Genomic DNA, 13,810 nt, shown 5'->3' with positions numbered 1-13,810 from the left:
AACTCGCGCAATCTGAGACTCAAGGCAGAGGACATTCAGAAACCTGTATCTCACTCAAAACAGCATGGATGGATTTTTTTCCAAGTTTGTATGCGTGTGGGAGCATCAGAGACACAAAATAACACCCCAAAACCCAGAAAAAGTGAGTTTTTCATAATACGGGCACTTTAAACAGACAAAATAAGTAGAATATCACAGACTTGTGGTCCATTCAAAACCAGTTAAAATGGTTAAAAACACCTTACTGATGCTCATGGTTTTAAATGTTGTGTTTGATTGTCCACATATTCATAGCCATGTATCTGGGTCATCATGTGGGTCTATTAGACTTTCTCACAGATTAATTGTTTCTGGTTTCTGTCGTGTTACAGTTGAACTTTGTGAGGTTCTACCTGCCGCTCCTTGACATTGAAAATCACAATCAAATTATTTACCTGGATGACGATGTCATAGTGCAAGGTGTGATCCATCATGAAAATCTATATTGCAATGACAGTTACACTCATTGTATTAATGCAAATGTTTTCATCATCACATTGATCTTGATTTTATGCATGATATAAAAAAAACACTTCACCATCACAATGAAGTTTTGTTCTTATTCTGTTACACACAGGAGATATACAAGAATTGTACCACATTAAACTGAAACCCGGGCATGCAGCCGCTTTCGCTTCAGACTGTGACTTGCCCCAAACTCACGAGATGGTGCGCACCGTGGGGATGCAGGTATTTTTTAGTTACTGTTATGTACGTATGGATGTGTTTGTTATTGGATCTTTTTCATGTCACCAACTTCTGATTGGATCTAACAGACGACATACATGGGCTTCCTGGATTACCGCAAAGAGGCGGTCAGAGAACTGGGCATCAACCCCAGCGACTGTTCATTTAATCCTGGGGTTTTTGTAGCAAACATTGCAGAGTGGAAAAAGCAAAAAATAACTAAACAGTTAGAGAAATGGATGGCTATAAACTTCAGGTGAGTCTGTAATTATTTGTGTGAGCCATCTGCCCTGCATCTTCATCTATACATTATCAATACCACTTATCTGTAAAGGGGTTGCAAAAACCTACCCAGCCGTCTCGGGCTGAAGAAGGGAACATAAAACATGTTTATGGGGCGATTTCCCGGACAGGGATTAGACTAGTCCTAGACTAAAATATACAGTTAGTTCCATAAATATAGGGACAGAGGCAGATTTTGTTTTATTTTAGCTGTTTAACAAAATTTTTTCCAGTTACAGTCATATCATGAATATTGGCTTACAGTGCAAACTCTGAGCTTTATTTTGAGGGTATTCACATCCATACTGGCTGAAGAATTTAGGAATTACAGCCGTTTAATATGTAGTCAAAAGTAATGGGTCAGTTGACTTAAAAGCTGTTTTATGGACAGGTATTGTCTATTTGTTAAATAATTTCCTCATGAATGACAGATGTTAAATGTCTGGAATTAATTTTAAGTGTGGTATTTGCATTTGGAAGCTGTGGCTGTGAACCCAAATCATGTATCAGACCATATTTAAGTTTCAATAACACAACAAATCCATCAGAGAGATAGCAGGAACATTAAGAGTAGCCAAATCAACAATTTGGTTCATTCTGACTAAAAAAATAACACACTGGTGAGCTCAGCAACAAAAAAATCTACGGATAGCAGTGGTGGATGATCACATGATCCTCTCCATGATAAAGAAAAAACCCTTTACAATGTCCAGATAAGTGAAAAATTACAGTAATCTGAATGTTTCTACCTTCTGTTACATCACCAAAAAACACCAGAGACCCTATCACATTGACTGAACACTATTTTACTGAAGATGTTGTCTGCTTGAATCATGAGATGTTCTTGGCCTTCTCCAACATTTTTATTCTCATTAGTCTTATACAGGTTGGTATTAGTTACATCTCTCCAAATAAAGCTTTTTGAGAGCTTTTCTGACTTATTTGGAGTCTAATCTCCCCTTCCTATTCTTGTGGCTTTTGTATGTGGTGAAACCTCTGTATTTCTCCTTGTAATATCTTCTCTTTGTTGTTTTGATTGACAATGACATCTTTATCTCCTGTAGCGTGTTCTTCATTTGTCTGGACATTGTAAAGGGGATTTTCTTTATCATGGAGAGGATAATGCAATCATCCACCACTGTTATCCATATAGTATGTTATACATACAGGATTTTTATGTTGCTGAGCTCACCAGTGTGTTATTTTTTTACTCAGAATGAACCAAATTGTTGATCTGGCCACTCCTGCTATCTCTCTGATGGATTTGATATGTTTTCAAAACTTAAATATAGCTGCAAGCAGCGATTACTGGGGTTCAAGCGATCTGGGACCTTAAAGGGGTCATATCGTGAAAATCTGACTTTTTCCATGTGTAAGTGCTATAATTGGGTCCCCAGTGCTTCTATCAACCTAGAAAACGTTAAAAATTAGTCTTAAAAACGCTGCTGTTATCAAACTTCTTTTACGTGAAACAGATCAACCCAGTAACTTTGTTTGGGAAACCATTCTCTGTAACCATGTGAAAAACGTCGTTCAAATTTTGCCTGTTTTGTGAGGTAGGTAGCAAGGCGAATTACAATAATACAGCCCCCTTTATCTGCACTATCCAACCACAGCACTGCCATTTAGTGCAGAGAGAAAAAAAATAATTGACAGCTCAATTGAGTTTCAATTGCAACAAACCACAATCATTCTGATCAGTGTTTGCATTTCATCCGCTCATTTGCATTTTAACTACAAGTAGCGAAGTAGCGACATTTTTCAGTAGCGTGGCGGTAGCTTAGCTGCTTTCTAAATCAAATAGCTTTTCAGTAGCTAAGCTCTTTTTTTGACCAAGTAGTGAGGTAGCTTCCACACAAGCTACAATTTTCCAAACATTTCTGAAGTCGTCCTGAATTTGAGAATAAGCACGTCATTTGAATTGACACAGTACGTCGTTTGTCCCGTATGTTCGAGTTGTGCAGCCTTCATTCATACAAAACATTACCACTCGCATTCTGTGAAGACTCGTGCTCTACCTCTGACTGGGTTATGTCACCAAGCCAAGCTAATATAAAAACATGTAATAAATATTACAATTGAAACTATTAATATAGTGTGCTTTGGCGGGCACCTCACAGACTCTGCGCAGGCTACCTGCGGAACCACGTTGGAGACCCTTGTGTTATGATATGTCAGGGCCAGGGGTTTTTGAATAAAGGCAGCTCAAACATGCATTTTATTCTGGGAGTAGGATAAGTCCAGCAAACAGCCCCATAATGTGATGTACCTAGGCCTACATTATTCTTGTATTGCCTATAATTACCAAAATGATAAATTAAAACTGAATAAATAATTACATAATAAAACTGGTTAAAAATAAAAAAGAAGCTTGGATGTAGCAAGCTACTATTGATGTAGCTTAGCTAGCTTGCTACATTTCCCAGGGGGGTAGCTTCAGTGTAGTGAAGCTTCATTTAATGTGAACTAACTGGTAGCTTAGCTCACTAAATTTTCCAAGTAGCTTGCCCAGCACTGCCTATAACACAGCAATGATGAAGAATAAGCTAACATACATACATGCATTTACACACAGAAGCAGAAATGGCAGGGTTAGGAAATAAGACTTTGAAATAAATGGCCAATCTCCATATGCTTGGTGTCCTTCAAGAGTTCATCAACCTATTTAAATGTTTCACCTTTGTCAGAATGTCACGTGACTGTAAAAACAGATACCGTCAGAATGATTGACAAAATGTTTATTTAACATAATAACAGTGACTTCATAAAGTTAAATCATGTATCCATTGATAAAACCTGTGAACACAATTTCATTGAGTATACATTTTGAATAATAAATAATAATTTAACAATTTATTTAACATAAAATTAGTACTAAATTTTGAAAAGTAAATAAAGATAGACACATTTTTAATTAAAATCCTAATAAGCATGCTCTTAAGTATGTTAATGAGGGTCTGTGTTTCACACAGAGTATATAAGGGCCTTTTTACACCTGGTCACTTCATGTGTTTTCTCTGATCGGATAGCTATCTGATTTGTTAAAACTGTTCCATTTACATTTGGCCACATAAATGCGTCTTGGCAAAACGAATATGAATCCGATATTTTACCCCCGCCCAAAATGCAAATACACTATTTATTACTCCGCCTTAAAAAACTTAAGATGACGTTTACGCAACAATATGCAGCACTTACTGTATGTTGTACTGTATGTTGGGCAGGGGACGCGCGTCTCCTTGCTCGGCATGAGCTGAAGCGCGCAGTACAGCGCAGCAGGAGAGTGACAGCGCGATGATTTAATGCAGGTCCATGACGGGAAAAGCATTCACAAAACTCTCTCTTAACGTTATATTTCTTTGTTTAATATCATTTGAATTTGTCATTAGACTCTTTTATTGATTCTAGGAAGCTTTTTTACCCGCTGTCATCTCTCCATAAAGCAATAGGCGTGTCAGCTTTGTTTGTTTGGCGCTCTTCCAGCTTACTTGCGAGTGACGTGCTGACGTTTGGGAGGAGTAAAGCGCGACTTATGTGGTTTCATCAACCAGATGCATTTACACTTCTCTGAAATGCGTCCCAGACCACCTCCTGAAGTGGTTTGAGCGATCGGATTTAAATCCGTCTCGAAATCGTTTCAGAGGGCATTTACACCTGGTCTTTTTACGATCAGATAGCTATCCGATCAGAGAAAACGCATGAAGTGACCAGGTGTAAAAAGCCCCCAAGAGAATACTGATTTTTGGATTTGGAAACAATAAAGCAATGTTACATATTTTAATTTAATTAATTAATAAAAAAATTAGGCTCTGTCATGTTAAATTGTCAAATAGTGGTATAGCTCTGCAATTATTGGCATGTGATTTTAGGCTGGGCCAATAAATAACTGATCCAGATATGTTTTCAATATCAAATTGTGTCAATAACAAATGTCATGTTATTTAGTAGATTTGCAGCAGATTTGCTGGTGAGCATTTGTCTGTGTTACTTTCACAAAGTGCAGCTATTTAGTTGGGTTCTAGCAGGTCATTTATGTGAATAGTAACCAATTGCATTATTACATGAGGTTTTGGGTGCAATATTTTAACAAGAACGTATAAAAATGTAACTACTTTTTATTATACATCATGTCAGGACACGTTTATGTCATGGAAGGTAGAATAGAATCCTAATGCTACTGATGTAAATATAGCCAGACATATATCCTCTGGATAGCAGCAATTCATTTCTGATGATGCTGAGAGTTTTGGGCATAATGGAAAACTTTAATCCATATCTTTATGATTTCCTTTAAACATGCGTGCTGCAATTCAGTCGTACAAATGGCACCTACACCACTGTGTGACATCACATGAAATCTATGCATACAACAGCAGGTATTCAAATTCATTACATTTTGTATTTGATATATCTTTACACACAGAGGACAGAGAAAATGTACTGCACTGATTTTATTGCTGTGGACTGGAAACCCTAGGATTAGTTTTGAAAAATTGTTTTTGTAATTCAAACTTAAACAACTAAAGGAATAAGACTTACAATTGGTGATCACAATTTGGCATTTATATTGGCTCACAGACTGCATGAAATTGTACTGCATTGGCTTTACTGTTGTTGAGTGAAAAAACAAGTATTAGTTCACAAAATATTTTTTTTCATATAAACATAAACATCTCATTCTCTACTCCGTTTCTGGAGGACCACTGCTCTGCACATTTTGTATGTTTCTCTCATCTGACACAATCAGTTCAGTTAATAGAGATCTCTATTATTGTGCTGATTATTTAAAGCAGGTGTGTTGAGAACCACTGACTTTGAGAACTGTTTGCTTCGCACACATTGTGTTAGACGCAAAGATTTTCAGAAAGATGTACTAAAAATCCTCACAGACACTTGGAAACATAAGACCAACAGTCCCATGAGTTTAGTTGTAATCACACACCATTAGGAATGTTTTCTAAGATATATAATTATCCTCATAGACCATTATAAGAACCTGGAAGTAGATGTTATGTGCAAAATAACAAGTAGGTCAGACAAATATTTATGTGTCATATACATATGCTATAGTTATCGTTATTTGTTCTTAGGTTATAGCGCCACCTAGTGGACAACCTCTGCTATTTTTTTGCAGTTGCTATGGATATAAATGGCATCGACTTTACCATATATGGTGGCAGACAAAGCACAGTATGTGGCTAATTGTTTAGCCCTCTCTTTGGGCAACCTAAGTTGTTGTAGCCCTGATACAACCAGTGTGTGTACATGACCTAAAACACACACAGACACACAACACAAACACACACACATTTACAAAAGCAAGCTAAATTGCAGTGTTGGACAATAAGACTTAATACTCACATACAACAATATACACAGGAATAACATTGAGAACCACTGATCTAGGGGACAGTTAAGGTGACACCCGTTTTTCTAGATGCAAATATTTCTGGAATGATGAGCCAAAAATCTTCACAGACACTTGAGAACATAAGACAAACAGGCCCATCAGTTTAGTTGTAATCGCACACCATTACGCTTGACTCGTACATGGTTCATGTTGGTTGGCTGTTAGTCGGCATGTTTTCCAAGATATGTAATTATCCTAAAAGACCATAATAAGAATCTGAAAGCAGATTTTATGTGCAAAATAACAAGTAGGTCAGACAAATATTTATGTGTTGTATACATATGCTATAGTCATCATTCTTTGGTCTTAGGTTATAGCGCCACCTAGTGGACAATTTCTGCAATTTTTTGCATGTGACCTCAGCCTGGGTCTATACATATGTGTACAAAGTTTCTTGTTAATATCTCATTCCTATCATAAATGATAGCCATTTAAGTATTTGTGTCCCCGCCTCTTCATACTTTTGACCGTGGTGTTGCAACCACGAGTGCAAAGTTCAACTTTTTTTTGATAATTATTGATATTCAGTATCTAAGGAATATTCTAGCACTTGATTGGTTCAGATCGGTCAAAAAACGTAGGACTAGTTCGCAAAAGAAGGTTTAAAAGAAAAATATAGCTGCTAGCAGCGATTATCGGGGTTCAAGCCATTTAGATCACAAGACGTTTAAGGACATGGCCATATAGATATTCTGCATTGTATATTGTACACACACACGTTTACCTGAGAAAGGAGAAACAAGACTGTTAAAGAACAAGACTTAATATTGACATGGTTATACACTCATTTGGTATGTAGTTTTTTTTTTAATAAAAAACAAAAAATATATAATTCTTACTGCAAATGTCGTGTAAGTGCCTCCAAAATTATGTTCACGTTTCACAGCTATCATAAAATGACATGAGTGTTAAAACTGATAACTCAGAACAATTGAAGTGGTAGTCTTTCACTAAATGTGATTTTAATATTATAACAGTAAAATCATGAAGTTAAAGGTGCAGTGTGTACATTTTAGCGGCACCTAGTGGTGAGGTCACGAATTGCAACCAATGGCTTAGTCCACTGCTCACCCCTCACTTTTGAAACACATAGAGAAGCTACAGTAGCCGCCACCAGACAAACATGTCATCGTCGGAGACAACTTAGTAAAAAAATTTGTCCGTTAAGGGCTTCTGTAGAAAAATGGTGGCACAAAATGGTGACTTCTATGTAAGGGGACCCTCAGTGTTTGTAGATAAAAAGGTCTCGTTCTAAGGTAATAAACACACACCGGTTCATTATGAAAGGTCTTTATACACCCCTGATAATATAGTTTTGTATATCATTTTTCATTTTCGTCAAGAGATCCTTCTAAAAATTACACACTGCACCTTTAAATGTGTACAGAGTTCTATTAATAGTAGACTTAGTTAAAGAGTAATCATCTTCTGTGTTTTCTGTGAGTGCAAATGTCAGCCAGTGATTGATCCTCTACAGCCATCTAGTGGACATAACGGACAATTGCACCTAAAAACCACAATAAGGAATTTGAGTATATTGCCTGATCTCAATAATACTTGTATGCTTTGTCATAAGCTTTAGGGGTTGTTCGTCAGGGCCGTTTTCAAAATGACTGTGTGATAGCTATACTTCTGCAAAGTTGTTTTTGTATTTGTATTATACAGTGTAGAGAAAATTGTACTGCACTGGCTTTACTGTTGTTGAGTGTAAGAACTGAAACAATTTAATAAAACAAAACCAGATACGTTATCTGAATGGTGGATGGTGTTATTAAATTGTGTCAATAACAAATATCATTTCATTTAGCAGATTCATGTTCATGTCCTTTAATCGAGTACCATGAAGGCTTTCTGTTTTATTTAGGTAAATAAAGTGAGGTATGCAAGTTATTAAACCGTATATATCTTTATGGACAAAAGGAACATATACACAAACATGCTCTGCACATTTTGTATGTTTCTCTCATCTGAAGTCATTTAAATTCATAGAGATCTAGGTCTTTCTAAATGGTTGCTTGTTTAAATCTTTTAGACTATTTTTTTAAACAAAAGTAATTGTTCTTATAGAACATATATATTCTTTGACATAGATATTATGTGCAAACATACAAGTATTTCAGATGACAGCCTCTGTCATATTATAGTAGGCCTAAAAATGGTACTAAAGCTGTACATTTTTTATATTTAACAACTGGCTATGTCCATACATAACTGATCCAGATGTGTTGTTTATATCAAATGGAGTTAATAACAAATATGATGTCATTAAGCAAATGTCAGTCAGATTTGCTATTAAGCACTTATTTGTAAATAGAAAATAGATTAGAATACTAACTTTTAAATCTAGATTAAAAACACATCTGTTTAACTCTGCATTTACTGAATGAGCACTGTGCTGCTTTACACTGACTGCACTTTTAACTCAAGCCACTTTTACTCCTGTTTTATTCTTTTTAACATTTTAAACTGTTTTTATTAAAATCACATTCATTTTCTTTAATTGTTATTCTAAATTCTCATGTATCTTTTTTTTATTGTGATTTTATTGTGTATCTATTATTTTTACATTTTCTTTTTTCTCTTTTATATATTGTTTTCTCATTTCTATGTGAAGCACTTTGAATGACCTCTGTGTATGAAATGTGCTATACAAATAAACTTGCCTTGCCTTGCCTTGTGTTCACACACGTGCTGTGCTAGAGTAAGTAAAACTAAAGAAAAGTCACTGTATAGCAGTAACCCGTTGTGGTGTTGTTGCTCTGTCTGTTGCTGTGCTGTAATACTAAACTTTGCTGGTGGAGTTAAAAGGAATTTTAAGATTAGTAATTGCTAAATTGGATGTGTTCGACTTTGTGGCAATGTAAGAATTGACAGGCAAATGATGTCAAGTAAGTACATAGAGAGGTTTTTAATATAAAACTGACGTGTAATTTTTTAATTTGTTCTTGCGGTACTTTGATGTCATCTGTCTGTCAGTTATTTTAGCACCGTATAAGTCGAACAAGCCTATTGCTAATTAAATGTAGATGAATTGAGCAGTTGAAGTAAGCAAAGTGTGAGCCAAATGCAAGAGAAAGATTTAAATTATTTCAAACATTAAGAGAAATGGAAATGGAAGTCTTTTTATTGAACCATTATTAGATAATGTCCCAAAGTAATTTAAAATATAAAGTAGTTTTTTTTTATAAGATATCATTTATTTGACAAGGTTTATGTCACTATTACTATAAACTTATTCACACTCCAATCCAGTAGGTGGCGGGAATGCACCATTTAGGTTTGCTTTGCAAACCACTATTAAAATTTATTTCTGCATTTAATTAATTACTTATTTATTCCTAAATTTATTTATTTCTACATGTATTTATTTATTTATATATGCATTTAAGTATTTATTCATGTATTTATTTATATACACTTAAGTCATTTGTTGCCTCCAAACATTTCCATATCAATTATGTAAATTCATAAATAACCTCATCACTCTTTCCCTTACTACTAGATAATATGAGATGAATTTCAAATTATAATAAATATGTCTGCAAATACATTGTCAGTATTGAGCCAGAAATCTTAACATATATTACTAAAGTGACAATGAGGCAAGGTTACAGTAAATAGGTATAAGATGTTACTCCTGCCTGCAATATCTAATAGTCATGTGCATTCAACCTGACTCACAGATTAACACAGGTGAAGCACAGGCATGATTTAACACTGACCCACATAATGACACAGGTGAAGCACAGGCATGATTTAAAACTGAGCCACAGAATAACATAGGTGAAACACAGGCATGATTTAACCTGACCCACAGAGTGACACAGGTGAAGCACAGACTTCATTTGGTGACACCCACTGAAACACAGACATGGCAGAGTGGTCAGAGATTTCCTATTATCAGTTTGAACCAGGTACATATTGAAATATAATTATAAATATATATTTCATAGTATCATTTTTATTTCTTAAACATGCACATCATCCATCGTCTTCACCATATATGGTGGCTACCTATAATGGTAAACAAGGCACAGTATTTTGTTACACAGGAATAACATTGAGAGCCACTGATCTAGGGAAAAGTTTACAGGACACTTGTTGTTCTAGATGCAAATATTTCCCGAATGATGAGCTAAAAATCCTCACAGACACTTGGGAACATGAGACAAACAGGCCCATCAGTTTAGTTGTAATCGCACACCATTACGCTTGACTTGTACATGGTTAATACTAGTTAGCTGTTGGTTGGCATGTTTTCTAAGATATGTAATTATTCTAAAAGACCATTATAAGCATCTAAAAGTAGATATTATATGCAAAATAACAATTAGGTCAGGCTAATACTTATATACCATATACATATGCTATAGGCATCATTCGTTGTTCTCATGTTATAGCACCACCTAGTGGACAATCTCTGCAATTTTTTGCATGTGACCTAGGCCTGGGTCTATACATATGTGTACCAAGTTTCGTGTTGATATCTCATTCCTATCATAAATGATAGCCATTTAAGTATCTGTGGCCCCGCCTCTTTGTTCTTTTGACCGTGGTGTTGCGACGACGAGTGCAAAGTTAAACTTTTTTTTGATAATTATTGATATTCAGTGTCTAAGGAATATTCTAGCACTGGATTGGTTCAGATCGATCAAAAAACCTAGGACTAGTTCGCAAAAGTAGGTTTAATAGAAAATGCTGAATATCTAACAAACGATTCGACTTAGACAAGTGCTTCTTGAGGCAATGTTGTTCATTGTAAGTACCTCTATTAAATGATATGAGGATCTTGTTGATATCTGAAACACTGCATAATACAGAATCACTTAAACACTGAAAAAACGTGATAGCGCCCCCCAGAGGTCAAATTTTTTCATACTCTGCACAGACCTTCATGGCCAAGAGACAAACAGTTCCACCACGTTTCGTTTCGATCGGCCTTCGTTAACCCTGTCTAATAGCTGCTTTTCCTTGATTGGCTGATGGCGGCCATGTTTTTTGACCTACGCGAAATTCCTTTCAGATATTGATAGAACCCTAGACCAAGAGCAACCATGCCAAATTTCAAGTTGATCGGTCCCATATTTTTGTAGTTACAGCCCTTCAAAGTTGAGGTGGTGTTATAGCGCCAACTAGTGGTCAAGCGGCGCAATTTTTTGCACGTGTCCCCAGAATAGTCCCCTGTATATGTGTACCAAATTTGGTTTCGATACCTCTTTTCATTCCCAAGTTATAGCCATTTAAGTCCAAGAGGCTCCGCCCATTGGGGGTCGTTTGGGCGTGGCTTGACGACGGCGAGTCTAAAGTTAAACTTTTTTTTGATAACTTGACAAAATCGAAAATAGCGAAAACATTTTAATGACGGAAATGAAATCGGAGATATACGTTTTGTTCGTCTTGACGCAACGATTCCAGTGATATAAGACACTTGACATTTGAACAAGATTTGTGGGAGTTATGAGCATGAACGCGTTTGTTATCGCTATAGCGCCACCTATAGGCCAATCGGGTTGATACTCTGTCAACCTCTCCCCAAATTGTATGAAGGTATATTTGGTGCAAAACAACTGCACACCCGTGACAGTAAAATTTGTATTTGTAGAGATTATCCACACATGTGTATCAGTAAATTTGAAGTCACAGATGAAGAGTTGGAAACTTGTAGATTTTTTTTCTTTCCCTCAAATACAACAACAGTTACACATTCACAAATCCTTCAGTGCAGCTGCACAAATCCCATTTTACAAATCACAGATTAAGAAACTCACAAGCTCACGTTTTTTGCTACAATTGCTGCAGAAAATATGGTGCATAACCTACTTGAACACCTGCATCAAAATATGTGAAGTCACACACAAATTTTTTACATTCGCAAATCAGTTTGTGCATCTGTGCGATGAGAGTTGCATGACACAATTGTACAATTGTGTACAATTGTTTTTTTCACAAATATTTTTTAATTTTTTTAATATTTTCTAGCACAAACACAAGTACATAAGTACAACTGCTTAAATCTGCTGCTACGAGTTTCAAACACTCTTTTTCGTGTGCTCTCTGTTTTGCACCAAATATCTCGAGATAAATGGTGCGAAAGTGATTTGTATACCTGTAGGCTATGGCGAGCACTGTTCAGCACTGCCCACCAGGTGGCGCCCGACACTCACTGAAGCAGAGTTTATTAATTACCACCAATGTTTCAGCAAGGTAAATCAAGGTATTATTTTCACCAAGTGGATAACAATATAAATGGGAGTGCTAATTATACACAGATGAAGGTAATTACATACAATACTCCAATGATTCATTAGTAAACAAAATATAAGTTTCATAAATTTCAAACCATCAATATAAGTAGATTAAAAAAATACAAGTGTGGCAGTATACGCTGCCATAAGGGATTAATGGTAATTACCAACTCTGGGAGAGCCTCGTTACATATGATATAAAAGGGGTGAACTTGTGCCACCCGGATGTGCGTCATCTAAACGTTACCGTTTCGGGGTGACCGTGTGCCACCCGGATCTGCGTGATCTAAGCGCTGCAGTGTTGTTTGGTTGCTGGTGTATCGTGGCTTGAGAGTGGACTGAGGAAATGCAGGGCGTGTGAACAGCTGGCACGTTGTAAATCTGTGCGGCGGTCTCATTCACGGAGACGCCTGGAGCGTGTTGTGGTGGGCTGACGGACTGGGTTTATTGCTTATACTGCTGCGGGTTGTGCTGGGTTGTTCCCCCCCGCTATGCATGTGCGTTATCCACCCTGTGCTGCTCCGTTTGGATGTGATTAAGATACTTACACTGTTATGCCCCTTTGCTGATCTTCCAACTGCCCGTGGTTGTGGATAGATCGGTTTACCTGTCGTTTCCGGACCAACTCTTCACTCCCTGATTGTTTGTGTTAAGTTCAGCCTAAGCTGATTATTATTATTGATCCGCATCGATCCAGGACGTGTATTTCTCCTCCAAAATAATGCGATTAACGTCCGTCTACTTTGTAGTAGTAATCAGTAATCACTTTCTTGGGAAATTGTAAATGTTTTTTTTTTTATTTTGTGATTTAAAGTTTCTTTTCCTTTTTTTTCCTAATTTGTTTTGGTTGTTTAAATGTATATATTTAGTTAAGTCATTACTATTTGTTTAGTTTCGTTTTGTTTGGAGTTTTGTTTAAAGTATGTATCTTCATACACTTGTCTGCATTATTTGCCAGCGGGGCTGAAGTTCCCTTTGTCCCCGACGTGGCGTGCTTTACCAGATACGGTTACAGTCGGCTAAGGATGTGTGTAAATGTCCATGCTGTATTTGAGTAAATGCACATCTGAGTATTTATTGTGAAACTGTCCGGCTGATAAGCGGTAGATTTGTAGTTCCTGTTTGCTTTCAGCCGGGACTGTTTGCT

The 13,810-nt window shown here is 36.5% G+C and overlaps 1 protein-coding gene across 1 annotated transcript in view; it reads left to right on the top strand.

The window, feature by feature from the left end:
- The window catches only part of glt8d2 (glycosyltransferase 8 domain containing 2), a 299,936-nt gene that overhangs the window by 271,626 nt on the left and 14,500 nt on the right, over nt 1-13,810 (top strand). The window contains exons 5-7 of the mRNA XM_073815622.1: nt 372-459; nt 617-729; nt 816-982. Of these exons, the coding sequence (XP_073671723.1) occupies nt 372-459; nt 617-729; nt 816-982 (368 nt within the window). The remainder of the gene's footprint in view (nt 1-371; nt 460-616; nt 730-815; nt 983-13,810) is intronic.

Source organism: Paramisgurnus dabryanus, chromosome 1 (assembly GCF_030506205.2).
Source record: "Paramisgurnus dabryanus chromosome 1, PD_genome_1.1, whole genome shotgun sequence".
Lineage (NCBI taxonomy): Eukaryota > Metazoa > Chordata > Actinopteri > Cypriniformes > Cobitidae > Paramisgurnus > Paramisgurnus dabryanus.
This window is presented reverse-complemented; position numbering and strand designations above follow the sequence as displayed.